We start from the raw sequence: 23036 nt of genomic DNA on the forward strand, positions 1-23036 counted from the left end.
AAAAGTTTGCTTTTCAAATAGCTAATTAAATGCTGGCAGCAGTGGAAAATTCTCAAAGGAACCAAGAAATCTAATTGAACATCAGTGGCCATCAGCACTGACAGCATGAATCTCCAGAATACTCTTCTCATTAAAAGCTGAATTTCCACCACAATTTAAAGTTAAATTCCTTGTTATTTACAATCTCTTAATCTTCAAATGGTGGGGGGGGTAGATTTTTAGTTCAGTTAGTTGTAGGAATATGAATATCTCTAGCCTGTTAATCCCGGATACTGTATAAAAGCTTATTTTCATGGCAAAATGCGTCATTATCATTTGCATGTGGTTGTACAAATAGCTGTTACAATACATCACTTCCTGCTGTCCATCATTCTCTTTATATCTTCCTCCTTTCCTCATAAATCTCTTGCCTATTTGAAGACAACAGCCACAATTCTTTACTGAAATAAACTTTGAATTAAAAGTCTGAACATTTTAACTTGCATGCCAGTGTAATAGAATAAATTATATAGAATGCAAGTGGCAGTGCTGGGGACTTGAGTTCTGGTCTTGGGCAGTACCAAGGACACAGGGACCACTGGCGCTTCCCAGGGTCAGGATCGGAGTACCTGTGGCGGTAAATCTTGCAGTCCAGTTTCAAGGTTCAGGGAAAGGCTTGGCCCCAATAAGTATTAAAAAAAAGAATAGTTCAAGAATAAACCAGAATAAATAATCATATCATATCAACAGAAAGAGGCAGAATTAAAAATATCAGTTACAAATTATTTGATAAGGTTCCTAATTGAATATCTATCCTCGGAACATAGACAGAGCCACTGGGGGTAATAAGGGGATGCATTCTTTCCCTCACAACAGTTTTTTTTGGCATGTGGTATGGCCTACTCTCCAAACCCCAGAACTGCCCCAGATAGCCCCTTTTGTTATGTTTTTGTCTCTACCTCTGCGTGGTCACTTTGTTCATCATGGCTGGTGTGACAACAGTTGGATAATAACCCCATTGTACACTCACATCTGCATTTATAATTGACTGTCTTTTTTTGGATAGAAATTGCTTGAAGCTCATGAGGAACAAAATGGTGAAGCTTACACCGAAGCAGTAAGTACTGGCAAGTTGTGAAACGTACACAGGTTATATTAATGTTTCAGATTTTCAATTAGTGTGTTTTAAGTAAAATGCGTTTCGTGAACCTACGTCTGTATTCATTGTGATGTGAGAGTTTAGGTTTGTTAATTGTTTCATCTATTGAAAGAGTTCAGGAATTATTGATCTAATGCAGGTGCAAAATATAGGGTGGCGTGCAACGTTCCCACTAAGCTGGTCTGGAGGTCCCGCGCAGGCCACTCACTGGCTTTTAAATGGAAGAAATCGCGCATGCGAGAAAATTTGAATGGGCCATGTAGCCAATTACAGGGACCGTGCACAGGGGGTGGGGGGGGAATAAGAGGGAACATTGGTGCATATAATTCATTTTCTCTGAGATACTCTTGGACTGTTGCATTGACTCAACTTTTCTATTGAGAAACTTCAACTCCTGCAAAGCCTTTTTTTTTTGCAGAACAGAAACAACATTGGACAGAGAAGGTAAATTGGTGATACCAAACTGGATTTGAAAGCCTGTAAGTTGTTGGAGGAAGGGAAGAGCGAGGAAGGTAAAGAATTCCAGAGTCGAGGTTTTGGGATAGAATGAGTTAGAGCAGGAGTTGGTGTAGTGAGTTTTAATTTCAGTGCAGGGAGGAAGAAGAGCATGTGAACTATCATGTATTGAGTTTAGGAGGGGCAGGATAGGAAAGTTCAGAAGCCCTTGCCATAGCAGCATCAATTCAAATAGAGTAACAAGAAAGGTGCCAATAAAGATAAAACTTGGAAACCGCAGGTGAGAAGAATTGCTAATTAAATTAGACTTTACTGGATATTGGTGTATAACCACCTTTATTTTTTGCTGCCATCTCTTTTTTAATTTGTCCATCTTCTTTCAAGCTCACAACAGCAATCATTTCTTATACAAAATAGAATGATGAGAGTTTGAAACAAGATGGCTATCTCAGCATGTTTATTCAGTGAGCAGCTGAGCCACTCAGGCCATGAAGTCCTGGATTTGATCCCCAGTCTGTGCTGATTTACTCGATCCCAGTTGGGGCAGCAGCACAAATGTTGCAGTGCCCCTAGATTAGGGAGAGAAAAATTGGCCAAGGCTGTGTTCCTGATTGTTATCCAGTGACCCCTACCACCTAGAAGGACAAGGGCAGCAGGCGCATGGGAACACCACCCCCTCCAGGTCGCACACCATCCTGACTTGGAAGTATATCGGCATTTCTTCATCGTCGCTGGGTCCAAATCCTGGAACTCCCTCCCTAACAGCACTGTGGGAGTACCTTCACCTCACGGACTGCAGCAGTTCAAGAAGGCGGCTCAGCACCAGCTTTTCAAGGACAATTAGGGATGGATGATAAATGCTGGCCTTGCCAGCGATGCCCACACCTGTGAATGAATTTTTTTTAAATCCCACAGAAAGTGTGGACATTGGACTTGCCCACCACCATGGTCAAATAACATGCCAGCATTCATTGTCAAGTTTCACACACGAGTGATGGTTGTGGCTTAAGTACTGGAGGGCTCCAGTGTATCCCAACATAATAAAGTCCTTTGATAAAGTCCCACATAAGAGGTTAGTGTGCAAAATTAAAGCACATATGGGATAATATACTGGCATGGATTGAAAATTGGTCAACAGACAGAAAACAGAGAATAGGAATAAATGGGTCTTTTTCGGGGTGGCAGGCGGTGACTAGTGGGGTACCGCAGGGATCAGTGCTTGGGCTCCAGCTATTCACAAGATATATCAATGATTTGGATGAGGGAACCAAATGTAATATTTCTGAGTTTGCTGACGACACAAAACTAGGTGGGGTTGTGAGGAGGATGCAAAGAGGCTTCAAGGTGATTTAGACAAGTTGAGTGAGCGGGCAAGTACATGGCAGATGCAGTGTAACGTGGATAAATGTGAAGTTATCCACTTTGGTAGGAAAAACAGAAAGGCAGAGTATTATTTAAATGGTGATAGATTGGGAAATGTTGATGTACAGAGGGACCTGGGTGTCCTTGTACACCAGTCACTGAAAGCAAACATGCAGGAGCAACAAGCAGTTAGGAAGGCAAATGGTATGTTGGTCATCAATGCAAGAGGATTTGAGTACAGGAGCAAGGATGTCTTACTACACTTACACAGGGCCTTGGTGAGACTGCACCTGGAGTACTGTGTGCAGTTTTGCTCTCCTTACCTAAGAAAGGATATACTTGCCATAGAGGGAGTGCAGTGAAGGTTCACCAGACTGATTCCTGGGATGGCAGGACTGTCGTATGAGGACTGTCGTATGAGGAGAGATTGGGTCGACTAGGCCTGTATTCACTAGAGTTTAGAAGAATGAGAGGGGATCTCATTGAAACGTATAAAATTCTGACCGGGCTAGACAGACTGGATGCAGGGAGGATGTTTCCCCTGGCTGGGGGTTCTAGAACGAGGGGTCACAGACTCTGGATACGGACTAGGACATTTAGGACTGAGATGAGGAGAAATTTCTTCACTCAGAGGGTGGTGAATCTGTGGAATTCTCTACCACAGAAGGCTGTGGAGGCCAAGTCACTGATTTTATTTAAGAAGGAGACAGATAGATTTCTAGACACAAAAAGCATCAAGGTATGGGGAGAGAGCGGCAATATGGTATCGAGATAGAGGATAAGCCATGATCATATTGAATGGCAGAGCAGGCTCGAAGGGCCGAATGGCCTACTCCTCCTATTTTTCCATGTTTCTAAAATATCAATGCCTTCAGGAGAAGAGAAAAGAAATTGAAAGTAAGGAAAAAGGGTGGATTTTAATTTGCAGTGGGTATCCGGCGGGAAACTGCTCGCGAGTTAATTTCCCACCCACGCGCGGCAGAATGAGGCCTCATTAATCACGCCGCCAGACGAATTCCTGCCTGGAACAGACGGGAAGTGGTTGCTGGGCTGCGGAAAATCAGGACGCCAGCCAGCATCTGTTAAATGTGGGGAAGGGGTTTCTGGAGGGAGTCCGGGACAAGGGAGGCATAAACTTCCCTTATGGGGCCCGGAAGAGCAAGGAAAGTAAACAAACTTACCTTGAATGGACTCTTTGTTTCCAATCCTCTTCTGATAGGCCTTCGCCCTGGCAGGAAAGCCACAGCGGCTTCCCTGCTCAGGCTTGAGTTAAGATTGTAGTCTGGGCCCAATAATGTCATCGGGCCCTAACCTGCATTTTTAAAGAAGGAAACAGTCGGCCTTGGGTGAGCAGCTTAGCCACCTGACCAGCTAGCCGGTATAAATCAGAAATGGCGGATTCCTGGTTGGTAAGTCACCTGGTGGATTTTAACTGCTTACCTGTCTGGTTTATGCTGGATGGGCAGGATTAAAATCTCTCCCCAAAGTTTACATAGGATATACAGCACAGAAAAAGGCCATTCGGTCCAACCAGTCCATTTCATTTATGCTCCACTCGAGCCTCCTCCTGTCTTTCCGCATTAACTATCAGCATAACCCGCTATTCCCTTCTCCCTCATATGCTTATCTAACCTCCCTTTAAATGCATCTATACTATTTGCTTCAACCACTCCCTATGGTAACGAGTTCCACATTCTCACCACTCTTTGGGTAAAGAAGTTTCTTCTGAATTCCCTATTGGATTTCTACTTTCAGTTGGATTAACATTGCTTTCCAAAATGAAACCATTCAACTCCATTCATCTTGAATTAATTTGTGTTGTACTATATTTAGTGTTGTACCGATGAAATTCTGAATTAAAGGAATGTTTTTGACATGTTGGTCGCTACCTAGGTATTTCTAGGTGTTTTTTAGCAGATGATATATTCTCCAGTAGTTCTGTGTGGAATATAAAATTATGCTTATCTGAAATATTCCTATTAATTGAATGGGCTTTATTTTTGTCTGATCCTGTAGGTAAAAGAATTTGACTCCATATCACGTCTGGATCAGTGGCTTACGACTATGTTGCTGCGTATCAAAAAGTCCATTCATGGAGAAGGAGATCTCAAGTGAAAGCTTTGCATACATTGAGGCACTTGCCAAAATTGTGACATGCTATTTTGTGTACTGGGTTGTGATAAACATGGATATACCTGTTTCAATGTTAATAGTTCAGTTTAGTTTTGTTTCGTTTGTGTAATCCACCAGATTAATGTACCATTCAACTATATTGTTGTGCCCATTCTGCTGATTAATGCCCAATTTGGGAACTGATCCCAGCCACAAGCATCGCAGCACTATGAAGGGCACGGTAAGACACTTTAACATTTTGCTTGAAAACCTTTCTGAATGCTCGTAAAGTAAAACGTTCTTTTTTTTGTGCTAGTGCAAGTCTATCAGGTAGTAACTAAATACTGCGGCAAAGGATTGTGAAGAAACGCATTTTGTAAGAAAAGTGTTGGAGTACAATTTCTGAAGTTCTTGTGCTCTGAACAACCCTGTAGTTCACGGTGCAAGTTCAATGAATGGCACACCAGTAATACAAAAACAGATATGTTGTTGACCCTGTAGTGACACAAAATGTCCCAGTTGCAAAGTTTAATCTGCACCGTTCCTTCTGTATGTAGCTACCAAGGAGTTCTTCGGGGAGTTGATTTTAATATTGTTGGTTTTTTATAACCAGTTGGCAGGATTTATAGATGACTATAATGATGCAAAGGAAAAGGTCAATGTCATTTTTTTTCATTTTGTATTTAAAAAATGCTTTTGGTTAATACCATTTAGGGTTGTGAATTGGATGGTGTATGTAAACTGGTTGGTTATATCTGATTTTTAGAATGGTTTAAGAATATACTCGAACACAATTATTTCTAAAATGTAAATGCTTCATCTTAAGATAATCTATGGCCGAAGTAGAATTTTTTTAAATTGGGATTTGTTTTTTAACCACTTATGCTACTATTATGTAATTTTTTTTTAACCTAGAATGTTCATGGACACAGTGGAAAAGGCTTGTTTCAAACTAGTTATGTAATATAGTGGCAGCCACCAGTTATTTCTGTTTACAATGCATAGTTGATAATGTGGAACCTTTTCCAATTTACAAAATGTCTAAATGGGTTGTAACTACATGAATGTTCTGCGTAATTTTTATATAAAAGGAAGGTTTTTGTAAATCCAGAATTGAATATTTTGTGAAAGGCTTTTGCAAGTTTTTGTGTGTGTGTGTGTGTGTGTGTGTGTGTGTATATCAAAATTTATAACAGTCTAAATGTTTATCTTGGGCCTCAGTTGAATAGTTGTACTGCTTTGTGTTGTCCATGGATGCAGTGTTAGTCTGGGCAGGTGTTCAGCTGCAAACTATTATTGGGAACACTTGCAAAACTTGAGGTAAAGCTTCCTAAAGCAAATGATTCAGTTGGCCACTGAAACATCTAGCTATGTTTGTGCTTAAGGCATAGGTGAGATACTGTAGTGGTGATGTTGGGGCCTGGTTATTCCATGTAAGCAATTAATGAAAAAGGTGATTCCACTAATCAAATATTGCCTTCCACATATGGATTTAATTAAGCAGTATTATCTTTAACACTTTCAAGACTTTGTACATAAAGACCATTCTACCAATTGACAAGTAGAATTAATGAGCTGAATGAAGAACTAGGGGGGGGGAGGAGGGGGTGCGTGAGAAGGAGGTACAAGTTAATTCATGTGTCTGGCTCCATAACATATACTTCATAAAATAAATACATTCCGTCCCCATATGCAATCTTTAAAAGCCGGGCACTTTACATATTAGAATGAGGTGCATGTTATTGTGAGTGTTTCATAAAATATCCTAAAGCTGGTCAGTGAGGTTCAGTAGTATAATGCACTATGAGCTGCTTTCTCTAGTTGTGATGTACACATTTTAAACAAACACATGACTGCATTTAATGTGACATGGCGTTTTGTTTTGTGATACTGTGTCATCAGACTTGACCTTAAACTAAAACCTTTAATCCTGCTTTTGGGCTTCAAGCTTGTTTTGTCAGTGAAATCAGCTACTTGACTTGAGGATTCACCTTGCATGAATAGGTGTTTTATGTTTTAAAATATTTTAACTTGCAAAATGTAAATGCTGTATACTGACAAATGAACTCAGTACAGGTATTGCTATGTATCTTCAGTTATTACAGTTTCTGTATATTCACTTTCAGAATGAAAATTGCAGGCAAGTCCTTATTGCAAGAGGTTTTTATGCCAATAGGGACTTATTGTCCTCCATGCTCACTAGTGCTTATCCTAATCTGTTTAGTTGTTATATTTGGTCATTTGTTTTATGTTGTTTAGTCCTGATGTTTTGAAAACAGATTTAAAAAAAAAATTAAATCCTCAACTGTTTAACCTAAGAATATAGATTGAATTAAAGTTATTTTTTGACAAGTGAGTAGAAGAATAGAAAGCTAAAGGCTATAACGTTTTGTTATTTAGTGCAATTTGTACGCACGTCATTTTGAATTCTGCTTTGAACCCAGAAGCAAAAATGTGAGTTACATTGGTGCTGTGAGAAATCATTTTTAGTGTTGGACTAAATTCTGGGATCACCGTTCAAATTGTTACGAAGGCCCAATTTACCAAGTGGAGAAATTTTCATTTAAACTAGTTCTTCAAACATTTAATTACAAATTTAGATGAAACTTTATTTTTAAAGTAGACATTAGACATTCCATTAATGGTAGATTTGATTTTTAACTTTTATTGCAGAATTTATTTAATGCACAATTATTTGTGCTAGATAAGCTTCATATACACAAGATAATAAATAAGAAAAATACTTTGGGCACCTAATGGAGAAACTCTATTACAAATGCCAATAGTATGTAATCCAGTGAGTTGCAACCTGTCGCACACAAATGCAGTAATCAGGATGAAGTACTTTAAATATCTTCTCTTGCATTCCTGAAGTATGTCTATACAGTACTATTGAGAAATTGCTACAACTTGTTTTATTGGAGGTTTTAGCAAATGGCTTTCAAATTAATAAAGCTCCAGCACTTGTTTTGAAGAAGTTGTTAAGACATTGGGTCAGATTTTTTTTTTTTTTTTGAGTTGACTTGAAGCATGGTGACCCACAGTTGTCGGGAATGTTTTTTCCCCGCTGAGGTTGGACTTGAGAAATCCAGTCTTTTTCCCCACTGTTTAAAATATATACCTGCATACTTTTTTAGAAACCTAATGCCATTTGGTCTAACTATATTAAAAAAAAAAAAGTATTGCAGTGGAGGTCATGCAATTTATATACTGCTGACCTCCTTCCAAGCTCTGGCTCAGTATTGGAAAAACATAGCGAGTTCTACTCATGAGTTCTACACTTATCAGTATAAGTACATAACATCGGAATTCTTGACATTCATCTCTGTAAAAATGTAAATATATTCATAATGGATGATTGTTTTATTTTAACAAGTAGTGTTCACATAGCTCCTACTTCGATTAGTTGAAAAATTGTGACAAATGTGGGGCACGATAGCTTCAACTATTGCCATATAAAGCCATGGATATTTTAGGGGGTAGGTGTGAAATTCCTTCAGTTAACTCCAGTGAAAAAGGAAGTATGATGGGAAGAACTTCACCCCTTCATGTTCTAAGGACTGGCTGTAGTATACTGGTGATGAGAGGCTAGGTAAGGTAATTTAACGAGTTTCCTTCCTCCACCCCCCGGTTTTAATTCAAAATGATGTCCTTTGTATCTGCAAAGCTGTGTTTTTTTTCTTTTTGTCAGATGTCCAGGAAGTATTTTGGCAAGAATTCCACTGAATTTTTCCTTAGTATTTTATCCAGTGTACTCTAATCTGTAATGGTGTAGAGCTATTGCCATTATGTTGTGTGGATTGTATGCCTGTTCCAATGTGTTGTGTTTAGGTGTTATGAAGTGTCCCAGTGTAATTATTCACATGTAGCATGTTATGTCTTCATAGGTATTGTTAACAAACCTGTGACATTGTGTGTATTAGAAACTGTTTAATATCTAATGCATCAAGACAATTTAGTCTTTGTGGTGTTGTTTTGTCAGATTTGCAGAACTATGAAGACAAATGCTTCTGAAAATAAAGCAGTTGGTCTGTTACTGAAACACAAGAAAACTAATTCCTCCATTAAAATAAAATATCCTATTATCAAAGTTTTGTGTTTCTTGACTTTTTTCCTGTACCTCTAGTGTACTGCTGGGCTCCATCCTTGGTCCCCACCTCTACCTCATTTACATGCTACCCCCTCAGTATTATCATCTGAAAGCATGGGGACAGCTTCCACCTGTTAGCTGGTAACACTGCGCATTACCTCTTCACCACCTCCATCGATCCCAGGTCTTTTGCTACACTGTTCCACTGCCTATCCAACTTTAAGATGTGCATGAACCAAAATTTCCTCTCACGTAATGTCTGCAAACTGCACATCCTCTTCAGTTCCTGCCAGCAAATAAATGCATCTGACTTTGATTCCATCAAACTGCCTGGCTACCATCTCCGGCTTAGTCCAGAGGTGCAAAATACTGGCATACTGCTTGATTTCCAGCTAAGTTTCCTTCCTCACATCTATTCCATTAACAACACTGCTTTCTTGCACCTCTGAACGATCACCGGCCTGCACTCTAGCTGCCACCAAAACCATAATACATATTATTCCCTCATAGGCTTAACTTCTCAAATGCTCTCCTAACTGGCCTTTTCGCCTCACAAATTTACAACTCCTCAGAATGTCATGGCCTGTGTTCTCAAAGACCCACACTTCCATCACCCCAGCTGTGCCTAATTCCACTGGCTCCCCAGGCCCCAATGAATTAACCTTTAAGATCTTCATTTTCAAATCTCTTCACGGCCTTGCCCTACCTTACCTCAGTGATCTCTAGCTGCATGCTACCATACCCTCTGTTTCTGACACCAGTTTGTTCTGTGCTTCCTCCACTCTACCATCATTGCCGTTTTAAAGAATTCCCACTTTAAATCATTATGCCTTGTCATCCCTCTGATTTCAAAACCCTTCTACAAGCCCTCTTCAGTTACACAGTGTCAGCTGTGGCTCACTTGGTAGCACTCTCGCCTCTAAATCAGAAGGTTGTGGGTTCAAATCCCACTCGAGACTTGAGCACAAAAATCTAGGCTGACACTCCAATGGAGTGCTGCACTATTGGAGGTGCTGTCTTTAGGATGAGACATTAAACTGAGGTCCTGTCTGCTCTTTCAGCTGGATGTAAAAGATCCCATGGCACTATTTTGAAGAGCAGGGAGGTTATCCCTGGTGTTCTGGCCACTATCCCTCAATCAGAATCACTTAATTTTTTTTTTTTATCTGGTCATTATCACATTGTTGTTTGTGGGACCTTGCTGTGCGCAGATTGGCTACAACAGTGACTACACTTGAAAAGTAATTCATTGGCTGCTTTGGGATGTCCTGAGGTTGTGAAAGGCGCTTGTCTTTTTATACTTTTGTCTCCATCCACTAAACTCCTTTCTTCTTTTTCCATTGTCCTTACTCTGTATCCACTCTTCCTGTACTTTGTAAAGTGCATTGAGATGTCTTTCTGTAAATGGGAAGTACTACAGGAATATTATTTTAAACAAACTTCAAAACTTGCACTATTCATGAATATATACCAAAGGTCAGAAACACGTGTTGGCGTATTGGTGCAATAGATTTGAGTTCTCACCCCCAACCTGAATGTCTAAGCTTTGCCACACAAGAACGAAAGGAAAAGTACATGCTGTCCACTTTGTAGCTACCATCAACACTATGGGATACAAAAATAACAGTTGAATGCAGTACAGACCCAATTTTTTCAGGGATTTTTTAATGCAGGGGAAGAAACTTAGATGTAAACTAAACCAGGAACTTCATTTGTTTTTCTATCAACATAACATGATTTAGTTATAAAGTGCAGGCTAAATGCACCAAGCAAATACACTTAAGAACACTGTCCTTTTCCAAGTTTAGTTCTGGATCTCCCACATAGGCTGAAGGAAACCTCTACTGCATACCCAGGAGTTCCAAATCATGAAGCAGACTTTTTCAGATATACATTGGGACACTGTCATTGCCTCCACCCAGAGTCAAAATCGTGGGTCTTGCTCTGCTTTTGTGTGTGAGTGGGGTGTCTTCGTCCTCTGCTCGTTCCATGTTTATGCCTCTTCACATGGCAAAGTTGTGGAACATACAGCAGACTACGAGATCTTGGAGAAGCTGGTGGGCCTGTGTTGTGAGACCTGATCGGTCCAGGTTTCTGACCTCCAAGTGCCTGTTGATTTTGGTAGCAGCACGGGCCCCATTGTATCTGCATTCTGCTGCTGTTTGGCTGTCTCAGAGTCGTCAGGAACTAGGGTTGACTATGATATCCTAGGTCTCCTGGGAACACCCTTGCATTCCTTTTTTCGCTGTCAAATATTTCTGGAATGATATATAAAATGAAAGGGTCATGACTGCTGCTTAGGAAGCACTATCCCTGCAAGATCTTATTTTGATGGCCACAGGTGACTTGCACTTTGATGGAATGAAAGATCCTTGTGATGCAGAAAGGCCATAGAATTGTACGTATAGCCCTGTAAGGGACACATGGGTGGGTGCTACCAATGATGATCTGGAGTTTGGGTAAATTCTGCCATCTGAAAAAAAGGTACATTTTGCTACCAATTGTTCATGGGGAAAAATCAAAAGTTTGTTTTCTGCATCAATCACCTGCTCCATCTGTGAACTGCAGATTGATTAATGATGTTGGCGTCCCCTGTGGTGGTTTGGAATAAGCTAGATGCATAAAAGTTCAGAGCTAAGGTGACCTTCACAACCACTGGGCCATCGCTGTAGTGAAGGTCGACAAGAAGTCAGATTCTGGGAGACGACACAACTCTCACTTGCTCTCAAGTGAATTGGAGCCTATGAAGTCAGCTTTATTCCAAAGTGTGCCTCTGCCTGTAGATACAGCTTTCTGGTTAAGGGCGAGTGTGGACAGTCCATCACCCTCTTTTCATTCTCTCCTTTCTCCAATTCAGACAAAAATAGAGGACTGCCCTTTGGAATTACCTTTTTCAAATTGCAGCTTCTAAAAATGGTAGCCAAAACCCTTGGGCAAAAACCTCTATAAAAAAAAAAAACTTGATTAAAGTTAAAAAAAAACACCTAGCACAAAACTAAATGACACTTTTGGATAGTCCTCGTCAGCCCAGAAGGTGCCTGTAGCCATCACCAGTTTTCCATGGGTGAACACAGCACACAGTTGGTTAAGGGAAGAATATTCGCCAGGGCAACAAAAGAACCTCCTGCTCTTCTTCGATTAGTGCTACAGGATATTTAACATTCACTTAAATAGGCAGACGGATCCTTGGACCACCTCATCTGAAAGATGGCAAAGATCTGAGAGCAAGCCTTCTGTTCATTCTCTCCACAGGATAAGCTACCTGCTACAGAGTGATTACAGGAAAGGGAAAATAGTAAAATACTTGTTTTAAAAAAATTCTGGATCATTACTTTCCTGAAAAGTGCAAATTAGATATTGAGAAAGATTTATTTATATTAAAAATTGTTAATGTAAGTACAAGCACAATTGCAATTTTGCTACCAATGGCAAACAAAGGAAATCTACATGTTCTCCCTGTGAGCGTCTACGCCATAACTTAGATTTTTTTTTCCTGAAATGTGCTGCAGGCAAGGCTCCCAGCTGGTTTGTGCATTTGTAAAAACAGTTCTCATTTGCTCTAAATGATACGTTTTCAAGTAGTTATTTGTATTCTTTTGAATCATAATGACTATACAAAGTCTGAAATGTCAAAAATAATGTTTATCATAATAACATGAGTCTTCGTTTTAAAATGTTAAGTATTTCCAAAGATGTTTAATACTAGGAGCAACCGGTTTTACTATCTTAAAAACCCCCCACAATTTTAATAGAATTTAAAAGATCATTTAAAAAAATGAAACTATTTTTATTTATTCCCCAGGTCTAGAGGTAGGAATTGTACAGTGAATCTCCAATTCTGTAACTGTTATAAAAAAAATATGGATAGGATTCTTGGGAAATTGTGGAAGAATGTGGCAGGTATTTTCTCTAGTTTCTTGTGATGAAATTGTGGATATGTATTACTATATATCTGCTGCTCATTCAGGTTGCATTAAAATTGTTTTATTGCCTTCCCCCTTCAAGCTGTCCCCTTTTCCCCCTTCCCCTCAATTCATACTGCCACTCTTCCTTCCCCTCCCCTCCTCTCAATTCATCACCGCACTCTTCCCATTCCATTCCTTTCCTCCCCTCCAGTTCACAGATTCAACTTTCCCTCGACTCATCATTCACCCGAGGCCTGTGCTACGCTGGGGTGGGGGGTGGGGGAAGGTGATGGGGAATTGAACATTGCTACACATGATGATTGAGAATTCCTGATCTTGTGAGTTTTGTAATAGGAATTTTTGCCCATAGCATGCATAGAATGGTTACAGCGCAGGAGGCCATTCAGCCCGTCAAGCCCGTACTGGCTCTCTGCAAGAGCACTTCAGCTAGTCCCACTCCCCCTCCCTTTCACCATAGCCCTGCAATTTTTTTTCCTTCAGGTACTTATCCAATTCCCTTTTGAAAGCCGTGATTGAGTCTGCCTCCACCACCCTTTCAGGCAGTGCATTCCAGATCCTAACCACTCGCTGCATGAAAAAGTTTTTCCTCATGTCGCCTTTGGTTCTTCTGCCAATCACCTTAAATCTGTGTCCTCTGGTTCTCGACCCTTCTGCCAATGGGAACAGTTTATCTCTATTTACTCTGTCTAGACCCCTAATGATTTTGATCACCTCCATCAAATCTCCTCTCAACCTTCTCTGCTCTAAGGAGAACAACCTCAGCTTCTCTAGTCTATCCACGTAACTGAAGTCCCTCATCCCTGGAATCATTCTTGTAAATCTTTTCTGCATCCTCTCCAAGACCTTCATATCCTTCCTAAAGTGCGGTGGCCAGAATTGGACACAATACTCCAGTTGAGGCCGAACCAGTGTTTAATAAAGGTTCACCATAACTTCCTTGCTTCTGTACTCTATGCCTCTATTTATGAACCCCAGGATCCCGTAAGCTTTTTTAACCGCTTTCTCAACCTGTCCTGCCACCTTCAACGATTTGTGCACATATACCCCCAGGTCTCTCTGTTCATGCACCACCTTTAGAATTGTAACCTTTAGTTTATATTTACTCTCCTCGTTCTTCCTACCAAAATGTATCACTTCGCACTTTTCGGCTTTAAATTTCACCTGCCACGTGTCCACTCATTCCACCAGCCTGTCCATGTCCTCTTGAAGTCTATCACTACCCTCCTCACTGTTCACTATACTTCCAAGTTTTGTGTCATCTGCAAATTTTGAAATTATGCCCTGTACACCCAAGTCCAAGTCATTAATATACATCAAGAAAAGCAGTGGTCCTAGTACCGACCCCTGGGGAACACCACTTCCTCCAGTCCGATAAACAACCGTTCACCACTACTCTCTGTTTCCTGTCACTTAGCCAATTTCATATCCATGCTGCCACTGTCCCTTTTATTCCATGGGCTTCAACTTTGCTGGCAAGCCATTATGTGGATCTTTATGAAATGCCTTTTGGAAGTCCATGTACACCACGTCAACTTCACTTCCCTCATCAATCCTCTCTGTTACCTCATTAAAAAACTCAATCAATGCAACAGCATTCAATTGGCCAGAGTCACTGCAGCATCAGTTAGGAATGGAAGTAAAGGGCAAGTTGATGAGCGGGGCAAGATGTTTTTTTTGCAGGGCTTCATGCTAAAAATGCAGCTGCAAGTTCCAGTGATCCTGGCTAGGGCACATTACAAAACAAACCCACTGCATTTCTTTCTATTGCACCCAGAAACAACCATCACCAGAATTTATCACTTTACTGCACATCAGCCGTCGACCACTTATCTCGAGTAGCAGCAATCAATGTCTGGGATTTATTTATACAAATAATGTGTTATGGCACTTTACTGGCTGCACTACATTTGCTTTCTATGAATTTTGATAGTGGCAATGTATTTATTAGTGTTTAAAGTTGATTAAATATAAACAGTTGAAATTACCAACATTTAAGCCAATGTGAATACAGAAGCCAAAACAATTTCACGCATGGGATGAAAGATGAAAACAAAGCACATCTTTTTGACTTCATGCCAATATCCAGTGTCTTGATTCTGTAAATCCACATTCAACTCAATAGCTATAAATTTAATTTTACTCATGTATCTGATCACTGTTGACTGCTGTTAGCAAATTGGGCAGATGATTGTACACTAGAAAACGATAGTGAAGAAAATCATACAAAAGACCTTGAAAAGCAAGTAAGGCCTACTCAACTGAACATCAATGCTGCAATAATAATTGAAAATTTTGTTTCCACTTGGACTAGATCAAGGTATCACGATATTTTTGGGGTGGCGGTGTGAGCGGGAATTCTGCAGTTTGAAGTTTTTTCTGGAGCAAGTTGCAGCACCCGTAATAAGTGGTCGATTGCTGATGTAAAGTGTTAATATCAAGTATCTTACTAGCAAAGCTAAACATATCTACTGTAACTTGGGATTGTGAGATAGTTTTATGTGTACTGCACATTTCGCTAAACTTTGGCAAAACCAGAATTCCCTACCCTATGAATTTTAGTAAACTTTTATATTAAGCAATCAACACATCTTTTACCTTGTATTTTCAAACTTAACATTATTTCCCATCTTGCCAGGAAGGGGTGGAAATCCACAGTACTACAGATTGCTTACTTGATTTAAAGAAGTAACTAAACTTCATTTCATTGTACACTGCAGCAAAGCTGTTTGTCATGAATAAAATAGAAAATTGAGAATGTGATACTGAACTGTGGATTTTAGCTACAAGACTGCTCTACCAATGAGAAACTACTGAAGTCTGGGCGATTAAATTAGGTGAAGAAAAATGTTATTTAATAGAGCTTAAAATGACTAGAAGCACTGAAAAGCCACTCACATCTGCCCATATATATCACAGAGAAAACACAAAGTACAAATGTGCTTTTGCTTTTAATCTACTTCAAAAGAGAAATTATTTTCTTTCCTCTCTAGGGGTTTAAATTCCTCCGAGCAGTTTAAATTCCTTTTGCACTATTTTAACAGTTGTTAACCATTTATTGTAAATGGATTAATGACCACATTAAAATAGCACAGGCAACAATTTAATACATATGCATTAATCAGTATTCTAAAAATAATGAAATTAAATCCAAACAAGCAACACCACTGTTAGCTAGGAAAGCCGGTAGATGCCTACTTCTAGACCTCTGCCAATACTAACCTGAGTGACTTATTCAGTCATTTCCCATCTCTCTCTGCACTGCTTCACCTCTCTGCCCTCATGCAGCATTGCCAAGATGTGAAATTCACAGAGGGGCATCATGTGTACAAACTTCTGCAAGTGCAGTTTAAATCTGGATGTTAGCAATAATCCACACTTCACTAAAACGATGTGTAATTACTAGGCTTATCAGTAGCATAGAAATAATTAAAAACACACTTTGTATACTTGATATATCAGCTGAGCTCAATCTTACCTCTGGGTCAGAGATTGTGGGCTCAAGGCCACTTTAGGACTTGACCACACAATCTAGTCTGACACTTCCAACAACACAGCACCCCCTCAGTACTGTAGTAGAGTTGCTGTCTTTTGGATGAGCTGTTAAACGGTGGCCTTGCCTACCTGTATAGGTGGGCGTTAAAGATCCTATGACACTATTCTAAGAGCAGGGTGTTCTCCAGCTGTTCAGGTCAACATTCCTTGCTTAACCACCACTGCCAAAACAGATTAATTAGTCATTTATCTTATGTGCAGTTTGTGGGGCCATGCTGTGCCGAATTGGTTACTACATTTGCCTACAAAGCAGTGACCCATTGCCAAAGTAATTTGTTGGTTGAGAAATAGTTTGGGATGTCTGGAGGACATGATACAAGAGCTATAAAATGCAATGTTCTTTCTTATATACAACTTAAAAACATTTTTAAATTACAAAATTCTAACAAAACATTAGCAAAAATGAAAGTGCACGGAAATGGCAGTAGCCTTTGACTTGGGTTGGAAATTAGCTGGGAGGTAGAATTCAGAGTGGGGATAGTATGTACTCTGGTAGGATGTTGTAAGTGGTGTTCCCCAGGAATCTCAACTTTTCACCATATTTATTAATGACTTGGATTAAGGAAGAGTTGTATATCCAAGTTTGCAGATGACACTAAGTTAGGAGAGACAGTAAGTAGTGCAGATGGGAGCAGGAAGTTGCAGAGGGTTATAGACAGATTAAGTGCGTGGGCAAAACTGTGGCAAATGGAGTTCAATAAAGTATCTGAAGGAAAAAAAATTGCAGGGCTACGGGGAAAGGGCAGGGGAGTGGGACTAGCTGAGAGTTGTCACAGGCTCGACGGGCTGAATGGACTTCTTCCAAGCTGTAACCTTTCTATGATTCTATAATGTGGGCAAATGTGAGGTCATCCACTTTGGACCCAAGAAAGATAATTCAGAGCATGGTGAGAAACTAGGAACTGCAGAGGAGCAGAGATATTTGGGAGTCCAAGTACACAAATCATTAAAAGGTAGGAGCCAGTAACAAAAAGCATTAAAAAGGATAATGGAATGTTGGCCTTTATCTCTAGGTGGCTGGAATACAAAATGAAGAATTATTTCAGTCAAATATTTCCCAGCTGGAGAACTGCATTCAGTTTTGGCTACCGCACCTCAGGAAGAATATATTGGCCTTGTAGAGGGTGCAGCGCAGGTTCACCAGAATGACACCAGGGCTAGAGTTAAATTATAAGGGCAGGTTGAATAAACTTGGTTTGTATTCCCTTGAGTATTGAAGATTGAGGGGTGATCTGATCGCAGTGTTTAAAATATTAAAAGGATAGAGTAGACGGAGAATCTATTTCCTCTGGTGGAGGAATCAAGAACAAGCGAACATAATAAAATTAAAGCTAGGCCATTCAGGAACAAAATCAGGAAGTTTTTGTTAGATCCGTGTATCTTGATGTTGTGTGTCCTTCAATAATTAGACAAGAGACTGCAGGGAACAATCAACAGGTGTTTACTGGATGAGGGTTACTCTAGAACTAAATGTACAGATCCCTACTCAGGGTTTATATACAGGTGTGGTCACTGCTGGTACTACAGTATACAGTAGCTGTAAAAAGTAGTTCTCCCCTTAAAGGTACATACACTACAATTCCTCCCCTTTTAGATTAACAGTACCATAACATTCATTTAACAATCAAATATCAACTAATTACAATTAACACTTTTAACATGCAACATTAACTGAAAATAGTCTATTTATAAATTCAGTCTTTGGGGAGGCTTCCTGATCGTTTCTGGATAGCGCCTTTCCTGAGTGTCTTCCTCTTGGTGCGGAGGCGATTCTGGCCCCCTGTCGTCGGTTGGTTCATCAGCTTCCGATGCTACTGTTTCTGGGGTAGATGCTACCTGTATGTCAGGTTCATCACCAGGTACGCGAGACATGGGGTTGACTCGTTCCTGTGACTCTAGGATCTGGTCAACATGGCGTCTCACAATGTTCTCCCCAACATCCACTGTGTACATTAGTGGCCCCTGCCGTGTTCATATCGCTCCTGGTTGCCATTTCTCTGTTCGGTAGTCGCGGGCCAAGACTGGTTGCCCTACATTGAAGCTCCTTGTCGGCTTCTCATTGATGTGCTGGAATTGCTTATTCTCAACATCTCTTCGTACATTTGGTCTGAGCAAATCCAGACGAGATCTCAACCTTCGGTTAAAGAACATCATGGCCGGGGTCTGGTTGGTGACTGCATGTGTCGCATTTCTGTAGGCTAACAGGAAATTGTCCACCTTATGCTGCAGTGGAATGTCATCATCGCACATGGCCTTTACTGCTTTTTTAAAGGTTTGTACGAACCTCTCAGCCAATCCATTTGTGGCTGGATGATACGGGGCAGATGTGTAATGCCTTACCCCATTCCTTTTCATAAATCTTCGAAACTCTTCGGACACAAACTGTGGTCTGTTATCAGAGCAAATCTGCTCTGGCAAGCCGTTCCTGGCAAATATGGTCCGTAGGACTGCAATAGTTTTCTCCGTGGTGGTGGAGGGCATTTTGATCACCTCAGGCCATTTCGAGTGCGCATCCACGGCTATTAAAAACATTGAGTCCATGAATGGACCAGCGAAATCAATATGCACCCGTTGCCATGGCGATGAGGGCCACTCCCATGGGTGTAGAGGGGCATGTGGTGGTGCATTTTGGACCTTCTGGCATCCTGAGCAGCTCTTTGTCAGGTCCTCGATTTGCTGATCGATCCCCGGCCACCACACATAAGCCCTAGCAAGGCTTTTCATTTTCACCCCTCCCAGATGGCCTTCGTGAAGCTCATTGAGCACTCTCTCCCTTAACTTGGGTGGAATTACCACTCGGGATCCACACATCAAGGTCCCCTGGCATACTGACAGCTGTTCTCTTCTGGATGAGAATGCTGGCAACAGTGAGTCGCCATGTGTTGGCCATCCCTTCACCGTCAAGTCATATACCCGAGACAGTGTCGGGTCATTTCGGGTCTCCTTCTCTATATCAGCATTAGTTACTGGCAAGCGTTCAATTATAGTCGAATAAAATATTTCGACAGGGTCCACTGCTGGTGCTTCCTCCGCAGTAGGCAGTGGCAGGTGTGATAGCCCATCAGCGTTTCCATGCTGTTTCGTGCCCTTATACTCGATTTCATATTGGTTCGCCCCTAGAAAAAGGGACCATCTTTGTAGCCGTTGCGCAGTCATCACCGGAACGCCCTTCTTTGGATTAAAGATGGAGACAAGTGGTTGGTGGTCAGTCAGCAAGGTGAACTTCTGCCCGTGCAGATAGTGGTTGAACTTTTTCACTCCCCACACTAGGCTGAGGGCCTCTCTGTCAATCTGGGCGTAGTTACGCTCGGCTGAGGTTAGTGACCGAGACGCAAAGGCTACTGGCCTCTCAGAGCCGTCCGGGAATTTGTGCGACAGCACCGCTCCAATGCCATAGGGTGATGCATCACACGCCAACCGAATTGGTAGTGCTGGGTTGAAATGAGCCAACACCTCTTTTGATGTGATCAATTCTTTGCACTTCTGGAAAGCTCGTTTACATTCATCATTCCACTTCCATGGTACCCCCGTTTGCAGTAGGGTGTTCAGTGGGTGTAGTACTGTAGACAAATTCGGCAAGAACTTATGGTAGTAGTTCACCAGCCCGAGGAACGACCTCAGTTATGACACATTTTCCGGTGCTGGAGCCTTGACTACTGCCTCAATCTTTTCAGGGGACATATGTAACCCCTCTTCATCAATAACGTGGCCACAATACGAGATCTGCTTCTGGTAAAACTCGCATTTGTGGCGATTAGCTCGGAGCCCATATTCCTTCAATCTAGTGAGCACCTGCTCCAGGTTGGCGAGGTGATCACTGTCATTTTCGCCCATGACCAGGATGTCGTCCAAATAACACTGGGTCCCTGGAATCCCTTGCAGGACTTGATCCATTGCCCTTTGCCAAATAGCCAGAGCTGATGCACCCCGAACACCAGCTGGTTGTATTGGTAGAGACCTTTATGAGTGTTGATCGTGAGGTACTGTTTCGAGGCTTCTTCTACCTCCATTTGCAGGTACGCCTGGGCCAGATCAATCTTAGTGAAGCGTTTCCCTCCAGATAGCGAGGCGAAAATATCTTCAGTCCGTGGAAGCGGATATTGTACAGTGTGAAGGACTGGGTTCACTGTCACCTTAAAGTCCCCACAGATGCGAACCTTCTTTGGTTCCCCAGGCGTATTACTCAACGACCTCTTCATTACAGGAACGATGGGTGTAGCCCACTCGCTCCAGTCCACTTTGGACAGTACTCCTGAACGATCCAAACCTTCCAGCTCTGCTTTGACGGCTGGGCGGATCGCATAAAGTACCAGTCTGGCCTTAAAAAACTTTGGGTTTGCATTTTCCTCTATTTTGATCATTGCTGTTATGCCTTTTAGTGTTCGGAGTCCCTCCTGGAACACTTCTTGTGCGTCAGTTAGCATTTTTGACAGTCGTCCAGGTGTGACGTCGTCATCCTTTTTGGCATCTACAGTCAGTGCTTGTATGAAATGCCAATCTAGCTGTACCTTCCGGATCCATTCACGTCCTAGTAGTGGTGGTCCTCCATCTGGCAATACATATAGGTCCATTTTTGGTGTTTCCTTGCCGTTATATATAACGTTCACCCTTATTTTTCCTTTGGGGTAGACTTTTTGCCCCGTGTACGTCTTCAAGACAATCTCTGTATCTCTCAAGGGTATATGTGAGAATAGCCGCTTGTAGTCCCTTCGGTTTATGATTGTTAGGGCTGATCCTGTGTCCAATTCCATTTTCACTTGGACTCCGGCTATCTTGAGCGTGACCCACATAGTTTGGTGATCCTCCGTTTTGATCACATTATGTAGTTTCAGACAACCCAGCTCCTTGCTTCCAGAGTCTGTATCACTTTTCTGTTCGTCTGCACTACTCTCCGTCACATTATGTACCTTCTTGTACTTCTCCTGTGGGGATTTCTTGCTGCTGGTTTTCTTTTCCGACCTGCAGATTCTTGCTATGTGTCCAACTTTTCCACACTGTCTACACACTTGGTCCTTGAACCAGCAATCCTTATGGTCGTGTGTTGTTCTGCCGCAGCGATAGCACTTCACTGTTCCGTATGACATTTCATTTGTGCCATATTCTTGCGGTCTCCGTTGTATCTCTGCCGCGCCCCGTGCTGCTGCTTCGTGTGATACTGCTATGCTGAAAGCCTTGTCCAGCGTAAGATCCTTTTCTGATAGAAGCCGTTTCTGGGTTCCTTCACTTTGAAGCCCACACACAAACTTGTCCCTTAACGTATCTGCTAGTCCCGTTCCAAACTGGCAGTGTTTCGATAGCTTGCGCAGTTCCATTAAAAACTCTTTATGCTGGTTCCTTTTGTGAAACTTAAATCTTTCCACTATCAGCAGCGGTGTGGGGTCTAAGTGGTCCTGTAGGATTGACACTATGTTTTCAAAATCCTTTTCCACTGGCTTCTCTGGGGTTACTAGGTTTCGCAGTAAGCCATACGTTTTTGCACCCATTGAGTTCAACAATACCAGCGCTTTCCTGTCATCTGGCACTTCATTCGCCTTGCAGTACACTTCTATGCGTTCGACATGTCGTCCAATCTTCGACTTCATTGTCGAACGCTGTGACACTGCCACTCTTCGGCATCCCTGGGTGTGGTTAGACTGGCTCAAAATGGCGTCTCCCGCACTCTCCCTTCTCCGCTGCAGCTCAAAATGGCGTCTCCCGCGCCTTCCTTTCTTCCCCGCTGACGCTGCTCAGCCCTTGAACACCGGCTGCGCTCTGCGCGTTTTCCTGCGCGCCTCTCTCGTTGACGCTGCTCGGCCCTTGAACACCGGTTACGCTCTGCTCTCTCTCGTTGACGCCACTCGGTCCTGAACAACGGCTGCGCCCTGTGCGCTCTACCCTCTCTCTTCTCCCGTCGACGCCGCTCGGTCCTGAACACCGGCTGCGCCCTGTCCGTTCTACCCTCTCTCTTCTCCCGTCGACGCTGCTCGGCCTTTTTCTGTGCCGTCGGTCGGCTCTAGCCGCCGCTGTCCGGGAAGGGTCTGCGCCGTACCTGCTGCCAGCCCGTTTTGCTGGACCACCGTGACTGGAGAACCAAGCCGAGCTCTCAACAGCCTCCCCTGCGATGCTCAAGTCTCTGCTGGATGGTCGACGCCCGTGCTTCTGGACTCGGCCTTCTTCTTTCACTGTTCTCCAGGAGCGAATCCCTGGGAGGTGATGCAGAGTTGCAGGTAGGTTTGAATCTTCTCGTCGCCAATGTTAGATCCGTGTATCTTGATGTTGTGTGTCCTTCAATAATTAGACAAGTGATTGCAGGGAACAATCAACAGGTGTTTACTGGATGAGGGTTACTCTAAAACTAACTGTGCAGATCCCTACTCAGGGTTTATATACAGGTGTGGTCACTGCCAGTACTACAGTATAC

General features: G+C 42.0%; 2 protein-coding genes across 4 annotated transcripts in view; one reads left to right on the plus strand and one right to left on the minus strand.

The window, feature by feature from the left end:
• Nucleotides 1-9158, plus strand: part of LOC147121469 (beta-soluble NSF attachment protein) — a 38219-nt gene extending 29061 nt beyond the window's left edge. Inside the window, exons 10-11 of the mRNA XM_085981749.1 lie at nucleotides 1046-1096; nucleotides 4973-9158. Of these exons, the coding sequence (XP_085837875.1) occupies nucleotides 1046-1096; nucleotides 4973-5071 (150 nt within the window). The 3' untranslated portion in view covers nucleotides 5072-9158. The remainder of the gene's footprint in view (nucleotides 1-1045; nucleotides 1097-4972) is intronic.
• LOC147121470 (GDNF-inducible zinc finger protein 1-like) overlaps nucleotides 6210-23036 on the minus strand; it is a 90494-nt gene continuing 73667 nt past the window's right edge. Inside the window, exons 7-8 of one of the 3 annotated variants that reach the window (XM_085981733.1) lie at nucleotides 16304-16417; nucleotides 6210-11416 (exon numbers count right to left, since the gene is read on the minus strand). In XM_085981733.1, the coding sequence (XP_085837859.1) occupies nucleotides 16313-16417 (105 nt within the window). In that variant the 3' untranslated portion in view covers nucleotides 6210-11416; nucleotides 16304-16312. The other 2 variants (XM_085981734.1, XM_085981735.1) reach the window with 2 other exon arrangements.

This window comes from Somniosus microcephalus, chromosome 3 (assembly GCF_052327205.1).
Source record: "Somniosus microcephalus isolate GS21.2 chromosome 3, FLI_Smic_1.0, whole genome shotgun sequence".
NCBI lineage: Eukaryota > Metazoa > Chordata > Chondrichthyes > Squaliformes > Somniosidae > Somniosus > Somniosus microcephalus.